Raw genomic sequence first — 22291 nt, forward strand, 5'->3', positions numbered from 1 at the left:
TGAACTCTGCCAGTGCATCTCAGGATCTCACTGAATTTTACACACATCACTTTGCTCTCATCTAGTGCTTTAACATTCCAAAACAGTATCCTCACTATTCTGTCATCAAATAAGATACTAGCTGCAAACTCGGTAAATTGACAAAGCAAGATAGTAGCAGAAATTGAAGTAAAATCCCTGCAGTTTTTTTTTAATTACTGAATGTTTTTTTTTAATAACTTTATTTTTATTGATTTATTTTTGGCTGCGTTGGGTCTTCGTTCCTGTGCGCGGCGAGGGGGGGCTATTCTTCATTGCAGTGCCTGGGCTTCTCATTGCGGTGGCTTCTCTTGTTGCAGAGCACAGGCTCTAGGCAGGTGGGCTTCAGTAGTTGTGGCACGTGGGCTCAGTAGTTGTTGCTCGTGGGCTCTAGAGCGCAGGTTCAGTAGTTGTGGCGCACGGGCTTAGTTGCTCCGCAGCATATGGGATCCTCCAGGACCAGGGATTGGACCTGCGTCCCCTGCATTGGCAGGTGGATTCCTAACCACTGTGCCACCAGGGACGTCCCCTGCGATGTTCTCTTGAAAAGACCTTCACATGTGGTCTTTGGAATCAAGGGTACTAGAGGAGTCAGCACCTGAAAGATGCCAGACTTGATGCAGCCACCACAATGGGGAATTTAAACACGTAAGTACTTCTCATTTGTTCTGTCCAGCCCAGTAGCTATGTCATTTTCTAACTGGATGTCAGTTGGTCAAGGGGGCTAAAAGATCTCACCATCTTCAGGACTGCCCACAAAAGATATTTTGAGAAACTTTTGGCCTAGACTCTGTTTCAAGGAGCAAATTTCCTTACAAAAGGGCCTCCAAAATCCAGACAACTTAGAAAACTGGTGTAATGAAAGGTCAATTTTGAGAATTTACAAACTCAGTTTCTCCTTGCTTTGCTTTTGACTTGAGTCACAGGATGTACAAACTCCCTATTGCTTTTCACTTATGTATCATAAGGGCTGGGACTCTCCAAGATTTCTGGAGCCTTCTGAAACTTGCTTGAAGCCTTAGAGGAATGGAGATGGACTGAAGATCCCGGCTATTTTGTTTTAACTCTGAGCACCCGGAGTGCACTGCCCTCTTTAAGATACAACATAAATTAACTGTGAGAAAGGTAAAACTAATTGCCTAGAATACTCAAGTGAGAGCTAGAAATGCTTACAATGTGTAGTTTAACAAGTTGAGCAGGATAATTTATAGAGCATTTTATATGTCAAAGCACTTTATACATGTTATCTAATATCCTCTGAAAAGGCATTTTAGAAAGGGCAGAGTAGATGATGCCCACTTATAGATAAGGAAAGAGACTTGTTACAGCACTAGGACAGCACCTGAGTCCCTACCCACAAACCCAGGGCTCTTTCCTGAAGCAGAAAATAGCTTCAATTCTAGCTTTGCTACAACCTTGCTAAATGATACAGTTAACATGCAAGAAAAAGAGGCAAAAGAAAGCTATTTAAGCATTTAAGTTGGAAATGTGATAGGAAAGCAAAGTTGATAAAACAAACAACCTAGGCGGATATGATATTATCTGATCTCCAAATAACTCCCATGGAACTAAATATTTTAAAAGGCCTGGGTGTCTTTTACATAAATAAAAGTTACACTATTTGGAAAAGCAAAATAGGTGAAATTAAAGAGGACAATTAATTTTAAAAGATGAAATTATAACCTAATAATAGCCATTAAGAGCAGTATAGTAGTAGACACAAAGTTCTCCCTTTCAGGGAAAAAAAAACAAAACAAAAAACTTTCTTCTGAAATTGGTATTATTTCTCAGTTCACAGAGTTGAGAAGATGGCATTCAACTTGCGCAAAGATAAAAACATTACACTTTTTTTCCAAATGCAAATAAATCTTTAGTCCATCACCAAACTCCAGAAACTGAGAAAATACTTTCCACTATTGTTTTAGTAGTGTGTAATAGAAGCCACTTCTATGGGTATAACTGTCTTCTCCCTCTTACATGCTTTCAAATAATTCAAAGCATAAATTTGAATTCATGGAGCCAGGAACAGTAAGGAAAGAGAATCTGGGGTGATTAAATACAGTATTTCATCCCTCACACCAAAACTAGATCCTTGTAGAACACTGCTCGAAGTAATTTTCACGTTTCCAATTCCTATTGGATGGGTGGAATGAGAAAGCCAATTAATGTTTTTCTTTGGTCTAAGTTCCATCTAAAGAAAAGAGTTTCACATCTGGTGCCTGACAAGGAAAGTTTCTATTATTAAGGAAACAGAATTGTAAACTATCCCCCCCACCCCCACCCCCCCCCCCCCCAGCCTCATCCAGCTAAAAGAGAAATGAACAGATTGGCTATTCAGAAACTTATACTCAAAAGTTAGAGAAGAAGGATCTGCTTAGTTTCCACTGAGAGAAAGAAAAGCAAAACAGAATAAAGCAAAAATACACCACTTGGAGAACAGGCCTAGATGATACATTTTTTAAAGTGCTACCATTTACAGGAGAATTTTACATATATTACCTCTTGGTGTTGACCTACATGTGAAGTAGGTAGAGAAAATAATTACTTCCCTTACTTTGTAGAAGGAAGATTAGAACAGAGACTCAAAGAGGTTAATGACCTGCCCAAAGTCAAAGGATTGGTAACTGGTTTTGCTGGCACTAAAGGCCAAGTCTTTATCTTCCAGTCCAGCACTTGTGGTGTTGCTAAGTGCCCAGGCAATGCAGACAATACTGGGGGACAAGACAGGTTTTCCAACGTGTGACAGTCAACATTCTCCTCTCTTTGTCCTCTCAGTCATAGGAGAGACAATGGTGTCTTAACTCTAGTGGGGGACTTTGGGGAGACGCCCATCAATGACATAATGGGGCTCTAAAAATATAAAACATTAACTAACTAGTGGGAATTCCCTGGTGGTCCAGTGGTTAGGACTCCACGCTTTCACTGCCGAAGGCGCAGGTTTGATCCCTCGTTGGGGAACCAAGATCCCGTAAGCCGTGCAGCACAGCCAAAAACAAAACAAAACACCAAAAACTGGTAACAACTATGGGCTTATACTCTTGTAGGGCAACCCCAGAAAAGTAAAGGCGGCACTCTGAGGCTTTTGTCAATTAGTTTAATATATGTCCATAGGTAGTTCATATGAATGCTTAAATTACAAAATTAGCTGCCATGGTCCAAATGTGTGGGACTTTAAGAAAGCTTTTATTAATCAAAAGATAGCTAAGCATACCAACTTTGATTTCTAAAATGCAGGTTAAAGGTTTGTAAAACAAGGCTAATTCTAGAATTATATAGCATTAAGGTAATTAAATTGTTATTTTAATAACTTAATTTCATGAACTGTTAAAAAAAATATTACATTTGCATCTCCCAGTTTATACATTTCTGCATTAACCTAGAGAAAAACCCATGTGAAAAGTTTCCATGCAGTTACGAAGGCAGCAGCACATGCTGTTTTCACAGCAACTTGTTATTGCCTCAGAACACACCTGCACATAAAGCATCAACAAAAAATACCCACCCACCCCTCTCCCACAAAAAACCCAACCCTTTCCCATCCCCAGCAAAAATTACCTGGTACAAGCAGTGACTTAAAAAATGCTTTCTTAGTAGGAAGCATTTATAAAATGCAGAGATCTGAACAAGCTAAATGCTTGTGCAGATAGATGGGCCTCTCCCCCAAGAGTTCCTTCCTTAAGAGGCAGAAGGAACTCTCAATAGTCTAGGAAAGTTCATTTTTAAAAGTATGTTTATGCATATTCATGGCTATTTCTTTGAAAGAATATACCCAGCCTCAACTGTGGAAGAGATAAAAGCAGAAGGAGAAGCAAAGGGACATGGCCATAACACAGAGAACAGAGCTTCTCCGTGAACATCCCATACGTTGTGGCGACCAAGAAGGAAACTTTTGTGACTTCACATAGACCACTGATCTCATCTAGGTGAAGCAGTTAATTTTTCATGCATTTGTTACTCAAAAAAACATACAACCACTTAAAATACAGCATTCACATTGTCATTAGCTCATGGTATCAGGTAAGGAGGAAACCGTGCTCCTGTACTACCTGTCCCTAGAATTTTCCACATACATGTAAGTATCCTAAAGCCTACAGATATCCTATCATACTGTCATCAGCACCTCCCACCTATAAACATATACTGAACTAGACTGTTGAGTCCCTGAAATCTCAACACCACATATAGTGTTCTAAATTTTATTTTTTTTTTTACAAGTTTAATGTAGACACAGAAGAGAACACCAAGCAATGTTTATTGTGCAATTCCAATAGTTATCTGTGGAATCTTGGTTTAGAGTCAGTCTTCATAGCCATTTCAACTGCCTAGTTTAAACAAAAAGCAACAATCTAATTATATATCTATAAATTTCATGATATTTCTTCAAATATCAAGCACTAAAAGTACTGATTCATGTTATAATTTTTAAAATGTTTTGAAACTACACAGATTTCATATATTATTCCTTTTATAAAATAATCAAAATAATTTGATTATCTGGAAGAAAATTACTGTAACAGAGTCCTTCCAATGTATCTATGACCTTTGTAAAACTCCAAACCAAAAACAGAACACATGATGAAATAAGGATTTCTCAGTCACTTGGAAACTTTAAGATGAGAAATGAACTGGTATTTTTTGTTTCCTGTGAATTCAGAGCTTACAGGTGGCATAAGGACTCATCAGATCTCTTGGATGACTTTACATAGCTTTCACTTTGATTTGTTTCATTTTCATTTGCTTCTTCTCCAATTTCTTTTGCTCACGCCTCAAGGCAGCTTCCTAGAGAGAAAGAGGGAATGAAAACTAAGATTTCAGTACTTGTTTAAAAAAAAGTCAAAACTAGAATACTGCCTATACTATTTAGGCTAGCATCACAAATAACATTCCAGAAGATAGTTATAAGAATTGCTGCGGCTTCCCTGGTGGCGCAGTGGTTGAGAGTCCGCCTGCCAATGCAGGGGACACGGGTTCGTGCCCCGGTCCAGGAAGGTCCCACATGCCGCAGAGCGGCTGGGCCCGTGAGCCGTGGCCACTGAGCCTGTGCGTCCGGAGCCTGTGCTCCACAACGGGAGAGGCCACAACAGTGAGAGGCCCTCATACCTCAAAAAAAAATGGAAAGACACTTTCTTGAAAGATTGCTATATTTTTAATATAAAAAGTTTATAAGATGTTCTACATTAAGAAATGAAATAAGTACACTGAATATACACAGTTGAGGGACTAAATAAACTATATAGTGTTAACAGTGGTTGGTTTTAGGGATGGGAACTGTCTGAAGGATTATGTTACTGTTCTTACATGGTAGAATTAAGGTTAATTTTAATGTCTGTGTATATGTTTCTCTATACTTTTCAAATTAAATATGTAACGAAACAAAACAAGGCTCTACCAGTAGTGGCAGGAAGGTCCAGATCATTGGTATAAATGAGCCATTCAAGCCAGCAATTCACTGTAGGGTTTTTTGTATTTTGTTTGGCTCCTTTCCCATTTAATTCACTGGAGCTTTTTACAAGGTACCTAGGCCTAGATACTATAAAGTGGTGGTTCTAAAAAAAAAATACATGGTTTACACCCACAAGCAACTTACAATCTGACTTAAGTTCTGGGCCCCTCTTTTACTTAAACCTACTATAGTTTCAAACTCTAGAAATAACTGGAGAACTTTTTTTTCCATAGAAAAATGAAAGGCATTATCTATTAATGAGTCCATGTAGATTCTTCCTGTGTATCTGTTAAAAAGCCATTTATATTTATAAAGAAGACTGCATAAACACAGAGCTCTATTTTCAGGGGAAAAATACCCATCAACTAAACCAAACCAAAGATTGATGAGAAAGGATGAGAGGAGGGCTGTGGTACTCTGGGCACTTCACTCAACAGCATTAATGACTCTACCAGCAACTAAAGTGCCACACAGGGGCTCACATTTTTTTTTCTTTTTTAAAAATTTATTTATTTATTTTTGGCTGTGTTGGGTCTTCGTTGCTACGCGCGGACTTTCTCTAGTTGCGGGGACTGGGGGCTACTCTTTGTTGCGGAGCGCGGGCTTCTCATTGCGGTGGCTTCTCTTGTTGCGCAGCACGGGCTCTAGGAGTGTGGGCTTCTAGTAGTTGTGGCGCACAGGCTTGGTTGCTCCGGGGCATGTGGGATCTTCCCGGACCAGGGCTCGAACCCATGTCCCCTGCACTGGCAGGCGGACTCTCAACCACTGCGCCACCAGGGAAGTCCAGGGGCTCACTTTTTCTTGGCAGCCTGCCTCCTCCACTTACGAGAATTTTCTTCAATCCTTGAGGTTATTCACATTAAAATTCACATTTCCCAGAACTTTGTTCTCCTCTTTGATCAGCATTTACAAGGTTTAAAATGTTACAGCTGGACTGCAGCATCTTACTTCACAAAACATGAGAATATGCTGATGTTTGAAACATAACGGACTACAGCCTTAAAAAGCTCTTGAGTTTGAGATTCTAGTTATGTACAAAATAGAAAACAAAATACAAAGAAAAAATATTAGAATTCTCTAATTCTATAATCAAAATAAAATTTTTATGAAACAATTTTATGTGGACCATAGGGCACATGTCCTGGCTTCTATTAAAATTCCAAATTTCTTTCTACCCTAGTATGTGTTTGGCTTGAAAGATGATAGTGGAACTTTCAAAAAGGGCCTATGCTGGGGGGAACAGGATAATTCATATCATTCTCCAGGACTGTGGCTCAATCTAACATGGTTTGAACAGGAAGGATTATTCTTTTTTTTTTACAGTGCTATCAACTGTCCCAAGTGCTGAGAAAATGCTAAGCCTTTAGCCCGTGTACATTCCTACACAGAATTACCTTACCAGCCAATATGGCGCAAATAGGCATCCTTATAAATCTGAGTTTTACCTCAGTGATAAGAAGAGTCTGTCTTACCTCCAGCCTGCGCTGTTTCTCAGGATCCTCCTCATTCATGATTCGCTCCTTCTCTGCTCTTTTCTTCTCCTCACGCCGAGACTGGGCAGCTTCCTGTCTTTGCACATGCGTCAGCTTCAGGAAGTGCTCCTCCACTCGAGCTCGGTTCTTGTCTGCTTTCTGTTTGCCCTTTCCCCAGGACACAAAGCAATTCTTAAGAAATCCATTTCAATCCAAACAGAAACAAAATCCCATTTAATATTCTTTCATAAAACCACTCCCATGCAGCACTTTTAAGTCAACTAGCAAAGATAAAATCACTGAAATAATCGAAAGCTGACCCCCCTCCCCGCCGCCCCTTGGGGGGAAAAACACAATAAAAGGCTCCAACTTATAATAAAGGCTGCAGGTCTTACTTCTCTGTTGAGTCGAAACTTTTTGGCTTTATCAATAGAATAAATCACCATGTTCATCAGGGGTAGTAAAGCCTCCATATCCTTTGGGTAAGTGTTACCTGAGCCAGGCACTGGAAAACAAAACAATTTTCCTATTGAGTTAATGGCAGCATTCATATTTCTTGTATTAATTTTTTTTTCTTTTTGTATTAATAGGCTCCTTTCTCCCAATTTCTTAGGCAGCTAAAATGCAGCAGAAAATAGAAATTAAAATATATAAAAGGATCTCTTACTGAAGAAACCAAAAAACCAATAAGGTGGCATGAGGTTTTTTTTTTTTTAAAGATTTTGTTTTTGATGTGGCCCATTTTTTTAAAGTCTTTATTGAATTTGTCACAATATTGAATCTGTTATTATGTTTTGGGTTTTTTGGCCGCAAGGCATGTGGGATCTTAACTCCCTGAACAGGGATCGAACCAGCACCCCCTGAATTGGAAAGCAAAGTCTTAACCACTGGACCGCCAGGGAAGTCGCTGGGGTTAGTTTTAACAGCTATCGTTTAGAAAGAAACAATACTCTCCTTAACATCATCTCACAGAAAACAAAGAACTCAGACAGGACACAGAACACTTACCATTAAATGTAAACAACAGTGTCCTCTTAGTGTCAGGTAGCTTTAAAGGCTGACCTTCCCTGTCATAAAAGAAAGAGCTATTTAGAAAGAACACAAGAGAGAGATACTTTCCATGCACATAAGTCACCCAATTCACTTAGATGAACAGATAACTGTGCAAATAATCAGCACAGTATTTGGCTTGGCATCCCCAAGTTAAATACAATCTCAGAGCCCGAAGGAGCTTTACAGGTCATCTGGTCCACTCGTCTATCTGATGGATGCATTCCCAAGTGATCTTTATCCTATCCTTCAACACCTCCAGTGATGTCCCCTCCAGGAAGGATAATTCCATCTCACCTGGGGAGCCAGAAATGAGCCTGTATTTAAGTATGAGGCCCATATTTTAAATAACCTTTTTATTTGATTTTTTTTTTCTTTTTTGGATGTTGGGGGTAGGAGTTTATTGATTTATTTTTGCTGTGTTGGGTCTTCGTTTCTGTGCGAGGGCTTTCTCTAGTTGTGGCAAGTGGGGGCCACTCTTCATCGCAGTGCGCGGGCCTCTCACTATCGCGGCCTCTCTTGTTGCGGAGCACAGGCTCCAGACGTGCAGGCTCAGTAGTCGTGGCTCACAGGCCTAGTTGCTCCGTGGCATGTGGGATCCTCCCAGACCAGGGCTCAAACCCGTGTCCCCTGCATTGGCAGGCAGATTCTCAACCACTGCGCCACCAGGGAAGCCCTATTTTGATGGATTTTTATGTTTTATTTCTAACTCTTAATCTATCTTCCTATGATGAAGGATCTTATTTTTGAGTCAGGCTCAGAATAAGTTGAGAAATAATCTACTATAGCATATATAATTTAGTTCTGACTCCCCAAAGAATCCTCTTGTAATCTTTGACTTTCAACCCTCCACACCTCGCCCCACACACAAAATGCTCCATGAATGCCGCAATGTGATACTTTGTCCAAAGTGTTATTATTGAGTTGAGCAAGGCAAGGACGATGCGACACCATCTAGAGGCATAAGTAATTTTGATTACCTTAGTGATTTTGACACAAAATTAAAATTCAAATTGGCTTTTAACTGTATTCAACTCCACAGTCCTTAGCCAGAAATTTAGGTCAGAACCAATTCTACACCAAGGGTAAACTTAAATACGCTCTCCTGCGACAGGATGTGAAATCAAACAGCAAATTCAAGCCCTGAATATTTACATTCAAACAATATTACTATAAAGCCAGAAACTTTACGGGCATTAAGGGTGTATGATAATACACTAGAAAGAATATAATCACTCAACCATTCAAAGAAGAAAGCCGGAAAAGGCCATGAATTACAAAATGCATACACCTGCAATCAAACACAAATCAAACGTCACAGATTCGCATCATAAATTAAAAAGGAAAAAAATCCCCAAAAAACAACAACCCTAGACTACAAAGGACAGAGACTACCAATTGCATTTTCTTAGTATTAGCCATTCTGTTAGGTTCTCATTTACCTCACTGAGTGGGTGATGCATACATGCGGTGACACATGCAAACTGGGGAGGCTTATTTGATTGTCCCCCATAGGTTTTCAATTACCTTCTCAATGCATGCAGTCAAGGCAAAGGAAAACTTGGATGCTGTCACCAACTTCCCTCACTCATTTGGGAAGGGAAATTGCAGAAGCACCTTGCAGGTGTTTCAACACAGAAAGCTAGTGAAGAAAACTGATTTCAGTATTTTTATTTCATACGTACTCTTGCATAATTTTTGGACCAGAGAACTGGTCTGAAAAATGAACGGATTCAATCTTGTCAGCATAGTGTGTAAGAAAGTGAACCATCTGAAATAAGAAAAGAAAATTATTTTTTTTAAAGTAGGTTTGATGCACTTCTCTTTTTTCATAGATATTCACTCTTTAATCCTCCTTACTTTTGCACAATGTCATGAAGGCTAAAGCTTAAAAAAAATTAAATTTAAATAAGGACTCTCCCTATGATGAAACTACTGCCCTTCTTTAGTCACACCAATGATCAAAATTGAGCAGCTGAAAATATATCTAAAAATAGTGTTCAAAATACGAGTGAAAGCATGAACATAAAATCTAAAATAATTTTAGGAATTCTTCACAACCACATCACCCAGAACTTACATTTAGAACTGTCTTTGAGCTATCCTATATTTTTATGATACTAAGATGTGCTGTTACCATACACAACCAATAGGAAAAAAATAGCTCTTTATATACCCGTCTTCTATACAAACTGAAACTTTAACAAACGTACTAAATGACATGGTGATAAGGATTAAAGTAGTAGTCCTTTTTCAAAAAACCCGAAAGCCATTAGCAATCCTAGGGACAATTTGTTCTTGATTTAGAGAGAATTTCTTGACTAATAAAACTGTCTTTTTGACAAGTGAATCTATTGTTTAAGGAAAGTATTTTAATGGTTGTGTGGGAAAGGAAGATAAAAATGAAGAATTTATATAGGGTAACTTTCAGGGAGACTGCCCCGTAAATGGTCTACAAATGTATGTCTTCTATTGTATTTACCTACAAATGTATGTCTTCTATTGTATTTACCTTCTATTGTATTTACCTTCTATTGTATTTACCTTTGTATCCATCATTCCCTCTGTGACTTCTCCCATCTCTGACAGGATGGCCAAGGAGTCAGGCAGTCCATACTTCGCTCCAGACTTAGGTTTGTCACTACAAAACTCACTCTAGAGGAAGACGTAGTTGAAAGTAAGACATATTTTATTATGCACAAGGATTTTTTTTCTCAAGAGAATATGTACTGACTTATTTCAAAGTGATACAACTGTTCAAGTGATATAACTATTTTATGTTCTGAAGTCAAACATTTATGTAATAAAGAGGCACAGTTTCTACATATTATTTGAAAAAGAACTTGACATACCAGATCCTGCATCTCTTTCTGTAGTCGTACCAAGGCTTTCCGAGTACCAACAGCGAACACATAGGTATCCATGTCTTCATCATTCATGGTTACTTTTATTTGCTTTAAAAAAACCCAACAAAACTCATCTGTTAGGTTCTGTGATAGGCAGATTTCTAAGACAGCCCCCAATATGCCTGCCTGCTGGTGTATACATCCTCCCCTCAAATGTGAGCAGGACTTACGAATGTGATGGTATTATCATTACCATGATTATGCTGTTACATAGCAGATGGTCCCTAATTGAGTTAATCAAAAGACACTATCCTGGGTGGACTGATCTAATCAAGTGAGTCCTCAAAAGGGACTGGACCCTACTTGAAGAAAGGGGGAAAGTGTGAAAGGGCTATGGGGTGGAGGGGAACCACGTGGCAAGGACCTGAGAATGGCCTCTAGGAGCTAAGAGCAGTTCCCAGCGACAACTAGCAGGAAAATAGGAACTTGCAACCACAGGGAACTGAATTCTGCCAACAGCCTAAATGACCCTATGAAGAGGGGCCCAAGCTCTAGAGGCATGGAAGCTCTGTGCACCGCCCCACCCCCATGCCTCTCTTCCATTTGGCTGTTCCTGAATTGTAGCCTTTACAATAAACTGGTAAATGTAAGTAAAGTGTTTTCCTGAGTTCTCTGAGCTATTCTAGAAAATTATTGAACCTGAGGGGAGGGCTGTGGGAACTCTAGATTTATAGCTGGGCAGTCAGAAGTATGGTGGCCTGGGGCCTGCAACTGGCATCTGAAGTGTGGGCAATCTTGTGGGAATGAGACCTTTAACTTGTGGGATCTGGCACTAACTCCAAGTTAGTATAGTATCAGAATTGAATTGAATTGAATTGAATTGTTGGACACCCAACTGGTATCCGGAGAATCAGAGAATTTGTTGGTGTTGGAAACACCCCAGAGGCAGGTTAAACAGTTTTTAATACTCTACATTGGGCCAGAGAGATAAAGTTATAAGCCTAAAGAGTCTGGTATGATAAAACATGGCCCTATTTGTCTTATTAACTATATTTTTAAAAGTCTGGGTCAAAATTTACTAGCATATATGTGGAAGAAGGGAAATGTTAATGAAGGGAAATACGGCAAAGATCTGGGAAGATGGCAGCTGCTAAAGAAAAGGTTTCCTGCTCTTTTAAGCAGAACCCACATAAAAAGGCTTAAAAATATAAAAAACCCATAGGTTTGTTGAGGCTGCTTTTCATTGCAGGGAAAAAAAAAAAAACCCAAAACAGCAAAAAAGGTAAAAGGCTGGCTGGCTCAGAAGAAAAGAGAAGATTAAATCTACCTCAGGAAAGAACTGAAAATGATTAACACAACACTCTGAAGAATTTCTACAAAAAGATGGCTGAAGATGCAGCAAAACTTTCTCCTTTGAGTTTTTAGAGGAGGCTCTAAAAATTAGTGGGTTAAATCATCAGCGGCCACATTAGAAAAATTAAAATAAATAAAAGAAACAGGTTTCCAACTAACAGTAAGACCTTTAAAATAACAATTGAGTTTCAATCCAATAAAAAGTACCTAATTATATTACCAATATGGCACTTATTAACCAAATACTACTTTGTATTTTGATATATATGCATACATTTCTTGTTCTACTAGCTGATATAAAAGACTGTCTCATGTATTTTTGTTTCTTGCAGCAGTGGGAGTCAGCACAATTATTTATTGGAAGAATGAAGGGAGGGGGAATGTGGCATCTCTAAGGAAGGACACAATTTTCAGATTAACATGTTAATTTAACAAAGGAAAGAAAGTATACCAAACAATAAGGTCTCCATATTGTGTCATGAACTCATTCAGCCCAAGATGTATTACTTGAGGCAAAAAATATTTGAAAAGAAACCCAGCCTACTGCCAAAGATAAAAGCAGATACCAAAAGCAGAGTCAGATGTGAGGGCAAACGGTCTGTGACAACTGTTTTTCCCTCCATCATCCAGGTTGATTCTGCTGATCTACCTGGTGACAGAGTATTACCTCTTTCCCCACAAAAAGCACATATGTCTCCTCACACCCACCTGCACCTCCACCCCCAGTTTCACACTGAGTGGAAGATGATCTGTCTAGATAGAAAAGGTTCCATTATTTGGGCAAGGGACACAAGTTGTTAGAAAGTCCAAATATAATCCTGGCAAGAAATGGAACAAGCTCTAAGAAGTTAAGAATTCAATCTGTACAGAGAAAACCAGCAGGAAGAATACATACCACTTGATCACTCACTGGCCTCATCATCCGGGCCAGGACATTCAATAAGTCCTGTCTCTTGAGGAACTAAAAAGCAAAAAAAAAACCCAAGAGAACAATTGCAACTTCTGTTTGCTATAAGGAGAAGACATTGGAAGGGGACTCAAATGCTTCATCAAATATACTCTACATTTGCCAGTCAGTAAAAAAGATGATTTTTATTTACTTATTTGGCCGTGCCGCGTGGCTTGCAGGATCTTAGTCCCCTGACCAGGGATCGAACCTGGGCCTTCTGCAGTGGAAGCGCAGAGTCTTAACCTCTGGACCACCAGGGAATTCCCAAAAGATGATTTTTAGATCTCATTTTAAGTCAAACATGAAAAAAATGAGACACTGATCTTACAGGACTTGGGATCACACTGGAAAAAATGAAAGGAAGATATACACTGTACCAGAAATTCCCTACTTACCCTCAGCTGGATAAGCATCCCCTCACAGCACACTCGACCAGAACACCACAGGTTGTAAATGTGCTCATTCTCCTGGTTCAGCTTTCCTGTGCTGGTGGCTTCTTTGTTAGTTCCATCATCCCCTAGGGGTAAAACCATTAACATGATTCACTGGAAATGTTGGGGCCTAATCACCACACACTCTTCTACTCTGACCCCAAAATGACGGTACCTTTAGGTTAACAATACTTATCTATCTTTTAGAACTCTCCTTTAGACATAGATTACAACAGATGGGCATTATTCCTTTTACTTTTAAAATGCTTTATTGTTGCCATTAAAAAATTATGGACTCTAGCATTTCTTGTGTGTCCTTGTTAGTTAACGACATTCAGCTTGGAATATAAGTATCTCAAGAGTAGGTACAAAATGGAGCAAAGTCAGTTTAAATGTCTCTGCCAAAAGTTAAAAAAAAAAACCTATGTAGTGAATAAAAAATACCATTAATACTAACTATTCAATACTCCCTCACTGTGTTTCCTTTCATTTAACTTTATCCAAGTTTGTTTTCCCTGCAGCAAAATGATAATAGTGGTATTAAGAGCTACAAAAAGCTCAAATTCCAATAATTTCCTCTCTTCATTTAATTCATTAATGTACAAAAAAATCTGTCCAACTTTACAAGGTAAAGCAGACTGACACACCAAATGAAAACACACCAAGGGAAGCAGAAGGCATTACGGGCTGCTTATTTTTTTCCTAATTTCCAGGTCAAAAAGTACTGAAATAGTATGGTACAGTGGACAGCATGGACTTTGGAAGCAGGTAGACTAGGTTCTAATATCATGGTTGCAGTTGAACAGCTTAGACAAATTTTAACACTTCTCCAGACTTCAGTTCCCTCCTTAGGAAAGCAGAAACTATATCCAACTGACAGTATTGTTCTAAAGATTAAATAAGAAACAATGTATGCAAAGTACCTAGCACAACATAGTACACAGTCCTGCTAAAGGGCAGAAGAGATGGATACTTGCTTGCTATCAAAGGGAAACAAAGTGTTTAAAGCCAAACTGAAGTGAAGGTGAGTCTACCTTACCCCCTACACTACACCATTACAGGACTTCCTCTAAGGTATCAGTGTACATCTTGTACATCTCTGCAGTGGATCTGGCACTAAAGTGCCTAAAACCTGAAGGAATTTTGAAGGACTTCTAATTTCTAAAAGATGAATTGAAAGCATTTATCAAGCTACCTAAAATGTCAAAATTCTTTGCTTTTGGCTAGATTTTTATCAACTTGTTTTGATAACACTGATTGTCTCATTCTATCTGAAGCTGTACAGCAAATGATTGATGAAAGGTGAGAAAATTATTTCATGAATGCAATTTATTCATTATGCAAAACCTAACAAAAAGGGATCCTTGAGAGAAGAAAAAAAAGCATCCTTTTCAGCAGTCCATGAAAGTAGTTAGATGCTTACACTGGGCAGAATAAGCAGTTCTTACCAGAAAGTTTTCAAACAGGTGGCTAGACTTGTATTAGCCTAACTTACCTACTAAGGTAAAGTTGCTCTCCAAAAGCTCCCTATGAGTGTTAAACCAGGCCTGAGCAAGGCGACTGTTTTTATTCTTCCCGATGATATAATTCATGATGTAGGCAAGCAGACCAGTCACCATTAAAATCTCTAGATAATAACTCTCCCAACTGTTCTGGAGGTGTGCAGGAACCTAAAGAAGAACAATCGTTCCATTTAATGTTGGCTGAGGCTGGAGGACGAAGTCTAACTCAAGGTATGAAGGAGAATGAGAAAACCCATAAACAGAAGTGGATACGTTAGATAACTGTCACTGAATATGGTTATACTTTGAAAAATATGCCCATTTCGGTTTTCCAGGTCATCTTTTTTTTTTTCAGTGTTACTTTTTTTTAATGAAGGTTTTATTTATTATTTATTTATTTATTTATTTGGCTGTGTTGGGTCTTCATTGCTGCACGCGGGCTTTCTCTAGTTGCGGCGAGCAGGGGCTACTCTTTGTTGCGGTGTGTGGGCTTCTCATTGCATTGGCTTCTCTTGTTGCACAGCATGGGCTCTAGGCATGCGGGCTTCAGTAGTTGTGGCACTTGGGCTCAGTAGTTGTGGCTCGCAGGCCCTAGAGCACAGGCTCAGTAGTTGTGGCGCACGGGCAAGGTTGCTCTGCAGCATGTGGGATCCTCCTGGACCACGGATTGAACCCGTGTCCCCTGCGTTGGCAGGCGGATTCTTAACCACTGCACCACTAGGGAAGTCCTTCCAGGTCATCTTTGTAAAAGATTCTTTAAGGAGATATGAGGATAATCAAATGGGACGAAAAGCTGGAAAGCCCTCTGTATTCATCTTGATTCTGAGTCCCACCTCTCAAATAAACCCAATGTCTATCCTCCTCATTCCTTGGTAAATAAAACTAGGAAGGCTAAAATAAAAACATACGGGTTGTGGTACTTCCCTGGTGGTGCAGTGGTTAAGAATCCGCCTGCCAATGCAGGGGATATGGGTTCAAGCCCTGGTTCGGGAAGATCCCACATGCCGAGGAGCAACTAAGCCCGTGTGCCACAACTACTGAAGCCTGCGTGCCTAGAGCCTGTGCTCCATAACAAGGGAAGCCACCACAATGAGAAGTCCGTGCACTGCAATGAAGAGTAGCCCCCGCTCACCGCAACTAGAGAAAGGCTGCGCACAGCAACAAAGACCCAACACTGCCAAAAATAAAATAAATAAATAAATTTATATAAAAAGAACCCAACAAAAGATACAGGTTGTTTTTCCGTGTGTCCACTGCATCAGAAGAACTGATGTCAAACTCTTTCATGGCTCCCACGTTACATCAACACCAGCTACGTGTCACTAATTATATTTCTGAGATTAATGACAGCAAGATATTTTGTTGGTTAGTTTGGGATTCAAAACCTGTATACCTACATCAACAATTGTTATTGGGTCTTTATTTTTGCTAGAAGAAGTATCTGGTTTGTCTTCATAACCTTCAAATTCTTCATCATCATATGGTTCACTCTCGGTATCTCCCTCCTACGAAAATGAGGCACAATCTGTTTTCCCCCACTAACATCACCAGCAATTTTATCTCATTTTTATAAACAACATTTGTAAGGAAAAAAGAACATGAAAGCAGCAAGCACAGAACACAGAGATCTTACATATTTTAAACAAATGATGACCCCCCCATGCATTTGAACCCTGAGTTCTAAATGATACAATTCCCACCTACCCACATACCAATACATATCCACCCCCACTCCATCATCCTCCATCCAGGCTTTGCATAGAGGACAAAAATACAATTCATTTTTTGTTGAATGTAAAAGGTGAGAACATACCACAAACATTTAGATGAGCTCCACCTACTGAATAAAAATGAGCATACCAGAGGGTAAAGGTCTCCTTAGACCTGGGCATTACTTTTAATGTCTGGGAAAAGTGCTAGTTACACATTGTCCCATCCTTCCACTTTCCCAAGAAATCAATAAAAAAGAACCTTTACCTGGGTATCTGCATCTTCAAAATCTCCTTCTTGGTTTTCATCCTGCCCTTCCAACTCCACAGTAGTCTCGTCTTCATCATCTTCAGTGGTTATCACTCGTTGAGGAGATTCAGTAACAGAGTCTTCTGTGATATCCTCAAATTCAGCAAAGTCATTATCATCATACTCTACGATGTCTTCCTCATCCTCAAAATCATCAAACTTGGCTTCAGAGACACTCCCAAATATCAAAAGGACAACACAGAAAGCATGGAAGGCTTTCATTGCCCCTTAAAAATGAGTCAAACAAGACAAAAACAAAAACCCTAAGTGGACTGCCATTCTACACATACCGATCACATTTTGTAAACAGTTAAAAAATAAATCTAAGACTCTCCCACTTTTCTCTTATTTAATACTGTTCATTTCAGATAGCATTATATAAAGAATAATAAGTTGAGGTTCAAGAGGCCTGGGTTCTAGTCTGGACTCTCTCACTAGTTATCTGTAAAATCCTGTACTAGTCATTTAATTTCTTTAGGTTGGTTTCCATTTACACTGTGTACTCAGTACGCAGTTTTTGAACGCCTATAAAAAGCTTTATATAGAAACTGGGAGAGGGATAATGAAAGAAGAATGAGATGCAACTATCTGTTGGTTGTAATAAAAATAATACATGAATGGAAAAGCTATTCATTCTTAGATCAACTTTATGTGTGCACATCATCATCATCATCAAAGCACATGTTTAAGACACAAAGTGCTAGGCACTGTCCTAAAGGCTTTACAAAAAGCAACTAATTTAATCCTCATGATAACCCTCTGAAGAAAGTGGTTTCATTAACATCCCCATTTCATAGATAAGGAAAATGAGGCACAGAAATGCTAATACAACCACCAAGTGACAGAGAACTATGTTCTGATGCCAGTTTTGCCTCCAGAATCCTTGCTATCATCCACTTCTCAGGCAGCATCTCCAACGTAAGCCAGTAGCAGTGATTTTGTTACTTATTTAAAGTAGCAAATGTTGCTAACACCACCTACTCAAGAACCACAGTATTATCCTAAATGGTCTCCCCTGTTCAACTCTCTCCCTACTCCCTACTTCTCACTAGAAACTACCGTTATCCTTCTAAAACATGACTTCTGTTACATAAGGATTCAATCACCAATGAAGGCTAACCAATTACCCAAAGAATAATATAAAACTCCTCTGGCTTTCACTGCTTTTCATAAAATGATCCTACCATATCAAATAAAATGTTCCCTCACTGAGCATATCACCACGTCAGATACTATGCCAAGAGAACCTAGCTTCAAGGGCATGAGTTACAGTATGACAGGAAAAATCTGAAACCGGTTAAACCATACATACATACAAAAAACAAACTTACTTTTTGTTTATTAAAAATTGTTATGAATGAAGTTAGAACCCAAGTTATTTTAGAAGCAAATACACAAACAAAAAGGTTTAGAAGGTCATACATACATCTACATATAAATAGTAGTTATTATGTATGATAGAATTATGGACATTTTGCCTTTATTTTTCTTTATATTGAATACTTTTCTTATTTTTCTATTATGTTCTTATAATAATAAAATGTTCTTTAAAAAATAAAATAAAAGGATAGTTCCTGCACTCAAGAAGAGGCACTGCAGACTGAGGAACAGCTATAGCATAGAGGGCTGAAACAGCGCATTTTAGGAGTTTGTTATGATAGAACATTGGGTTTGTAGACCCAAATGGGGGAAATGAGGCTAAAAAGGCCAGCACAGGCCAGATCATGATGATCCTTATTTATTTATTTATTTGATCATCCTTATTTAAATACCACACTAAGAAGTTTGGATGATTAGAATCAACTAAAGGATTTAAGAGAGTGACACAATCAGATTTGCAATTTAACCCTGACAGCTCATACAGAGGGTGAATTAGAGAAGGGCACCTGAAGTGGGAAAAATTGGAAGTGGCTGAGATAATTAGGAGATAAAACACAACTGAACTGGCAGTGGTATTGGGAATGAACAGGAAAACAGATTTGACAGGTATTAAGAATTATATTTGTCAGCATAAAGTGACTGAATATAAGGAATGTGGGGAAGGAAGATCTGGGGTGATTCCAAGTTTTGGCTTGATTAACAGCTGGATAAAGTCATCCTTGAAATAAAAAACAATAAAGGAGCGAAAAAATTGGGGGAAGGCAATAAATTAAATTTAACACTTGTTGAAAAGTTTTAAGTGTTTTCAAGCAGTATGTTAGATGATTAACATTTATCTCTTAATTTTCACAATATCCTAAAAGGTATTATAACCTATTTTACAAAGGGAGGAAAGGAAGCATTTGAAGTATAAGCCTGGAGTTCAGGATACGCGCCTAAGCTGGAAATAGAGATGGTATGAGAATGGAAGAGATCCCCAGGGAGTATTAAGAGTTAGGTTTAAAAAAAAAAAAAGCACCAAAAAGTCTTGAAACAAATCATAACAGCTAAGAGTTGTGCATAATAGGGAGAACTGGAATGGGAAACTAAGGAATGGTTAAAGAAAAAGAAAAAGAGACTTTGGTCAAAGCGGTAGCACAGAAGTCAAAGGATAAGCATATTTCTAAGAAGGAAACAGAGCTTGGTTTCAATTGCTGCAGAAAGTTCAAGTAAGATATGGACCAAAAATTTCCCAATGTTAATAAGGAAGTCACTATTGGCAACTGCAAGGAAGTGTTAAGTATGAAAGCCAGGATGCAGGGAGCTGAGTACTAACAGAGTGAATGGGTGGCAAAAGGGAGTATGTATTGGGTTGGCCAAAAAGTTCGTTCGGCTTTAAGTTCAAAAAAGACACATTTTTCACTTTCATGAAGAACTTTATTGAACAACATATTCACTAACTGAAAGAACTTTCTGGCCAACCCAATACTGATCTCTCAAGGTGCTCTGGTATAGTGAATATTCTATATCTCATATTTACAACACCATAAATTCATAAAGGAAACTGGCTCAATATCAAAGGCTACTGCCCAATACCTTGCAACTCACGGCTGCTCAAGAAATGTTTTTAAAATTGGACAAAGTTCATAAATTTTGAAAGGCACCAATGATTTGAGAAATGCCACCAAGGATAGGCCAATATTACATCCTTTCCAATATTTGACCTTTGAGGTTAGCACCAGGGGACATTTTATGGGAAAACATAGCTGCCCTCTTGACAACAACCTCAAAGAGGCTTGAGATGTGTCTCCAAACACCCTTAGCGTCATAGTCAAAAGTGGAAGACATATGAAAAGGAGCACGTATGTTGGTGGAGTTAGGTTTGGTTTAAAACATCAGCTCTACCATTTGCCAGCCATGTGACCTTGGGCTAATTACTTAAACCCCTGTTCCCCACATACAAAAAAGGGATAGTCATTCACTATTTGCCTCACAGGGCTGTAGTGGATATTACAAGAGATACGTGCTTGGCACCTAGAAGGTACTCAATAAATAGCAATTCCCATCACTTCCTTCCACTGTACCTTATGAACGCCCTTTAAGGTGTAAAAATACTTCATTTTTGGTGTTTCCCTTTCAGATCTCAGTTTCAAACTTTTTCAAATAGAAGCAAATAAAGGTTAACACTGGTACAGTCAACTTGATTAACTCCCTGACAAAAGGTCTGGTCATTTCAAAGTGAATTTCCACTTAGAACGTTCACACCACAGAAGCACTTCTAAGTTAACTCAGCCCTGCAACAGAGCTCCTTTAAGGATATTTAGGTTAAAATTATACAAGCCTTCCGCGCCTTGGCCTTCTTTCCCAGAAGTCTGTCTGGTGCACCTGTCAACTCATTTCTCAAACGCACAACTCCCTGCCTGACAGGCAGTCCTGAGACTCCTGGGGTAGGGCACCCCAGCACTAACAAGTCTGGTCTGATTTCTTCTGCTAGCTCACCTGGCAGTCTCAGCTATTGGGTCTGGACTTAAAAACGGAAGAGGACTAAGTGCAGGAATCATTCCTTGTTGGCATTTTACAGTAGGCCTTTCTGACAATGGCCAGACCCTGAGGCTTCTGGAGATCCTGGAGACGTTCCCGTCTCCTTACACGTGTTGGATAAAAACATATGTTAGAAACCTTCAGAGAAGACGGACCACAGAGGTTGCTGCTTCTGTTAAGCCTGCGAGGTCTAGTCTTTCCCCAGCAAGGAGAATCAATTCTACGCTCCATTCTTCCTGCTGGCACGCTGTTGGCTTGCTCTAACTTTGCCCTGCGGGTTGGCATTTGCTCACAGTTCTGGAAGTTCCCCAAAACCGTTAAAAGTCACTCCAACCCCGAACAGAACTCCCAACAAAAAATGGGCCTTGGGGTGGACAAAGTCTGGTTTGTTTTTAAGAAAGTCGGGAAAGGCGAGAAGGCGCGGGGACCGAGGCATGTCACCATAGGCTGGACTCAGGGGATGGGGGTGGGAAAAGGGACCTGGTTAGGCCACGCAACTCAGCGTCACCGCTCGGCCCAGCCCGACCCCACCGACTAGCGCGTCACGGCCCGCTCCCTACCTGTACCGAGGGCTAGAATTCGGACCAGCGCTCCTGCGGCTGGCGCCTTACCCTGCCTGACTCTCGGGCCGGCCAGCGCCTGCCGGGTCACTGAGGTTTCACTGCCCTCGACGCCTCTAGGACACAGCCTGACCAGGTAGCTCAGTCACGCCGCACCACTCTTCACGTAGCCTCCGCCAGCCGTTACGTAGAAGGCGTGCGGCCAGTCCGCGCCTGCGCACGGCGCGGGGGCGGGACACATCTCAGGGGGCCGAACTAGACCGCCTCCTCCCCCGCCCAGCTGAGGCGAGGTGTGGAAGCTGGGCGAGTTACATAAGCCCGGCCCCTGGGCCGGAACTGCCCGCGCCTATCCCTGTGCTCTCCACTAGGGTTCAGTCAAGTTGTCATCACGCTGAACCCGTGCTCCGGAAACTAAAAGTCGCCAAGCTCTACGGGACCACGTGGCCAGAGGCACGCGGGGAAATCTTGCCCAGGTCGCATTTGCAAAGGAGCGGACTTTAGAGGATCGACAATTTTATGTACATGTGGTTTCCACTCGAGCCTCTTTCTTGGGATCTTTTGGCGGCTCCCCGTCAGTGCTACTTTCTTCACTTCCAGGCCCACTTCCTAAACGGGCCATGAACACTCTTCATCCAGCAGTAGTGCCTGTTAGGTGTCTGAGGTATCTGTGAGGCAGTCTGGAGCTTTAGGGCCAGGAGCCCGCGGCGCCTTCCGGGAGGCATAGATCAGGCTCCGCCCTTCGGCCCGC

The 22291-nt window shown here is 40.1% G+C and overlaps 1 protein-coding gene across 2 annotated transcripts; it reads right to left on the reverse strand.

Annotated features, from left to right (window-relative positions):
- Nucleotides 1–4252: 4252 nt before the first annotated feature.
- CCDC47 (coiled-coil domain containing 47) lies at nt 4253–21715 on the reverse strand. 2 transcript variants are annotated; one of them, XM_007456758.1, is made up of 13 exons: nt 21544–21715; nt 17042–17310; nt 16462–16569; nt 15058–15232; nt 13527–13648; nt 13078–13143; nt 10836–10937; nt 10528–10638; nt 9669–9754; nt 7942–8000; nt 7329–7438; nt 6934–7101; nt 4253–4797 (listed from the first exon to the last, which is right to left on the reverse strand). In XM_007456758.1, the coding sequence occupies exons 2-13, from the start codon at nt 17303–17305 to the stop codon at nt 4717–4719; spliced, it is 1452 nt and encodes a 483-aa protein (XP_007456820.1). In that variant the 5' UTR covers nt 17306–17310; nt 21544–21715; the 3' UTR covers nt 4253–4716. The 2 variants fall into 2 exon arrangements, with proteins under 2 accessions (XP_007456820.1, XP_007456821.1); XM_007456759.1 differs by lacking the exon at nt 21544–21715 and having other exon boundaries at nt 4257–4797; nt 17042–17318.
- Between the last annotated feature and the right edge of the window lie 576 nt (nt 21716–22291).

The sequence above is a fragment of the Lipotes vexillifer genome, unplaced genomic scaffold, assembly GCF_000442215.2.
Source record: "Lipotes vexillifer unplaced genomic scaffold, Lipotes_vexillifer_v1.1 scaffold299, whole genome shotgun sequence".
NCBI classification, from domain to species: domain Eukaryota; kingdom Metazoa; phylum Chordata; class Mammalia; order Artiodactyla; family Lipotidae; genus Lipotes; species Lipotes vexillifer.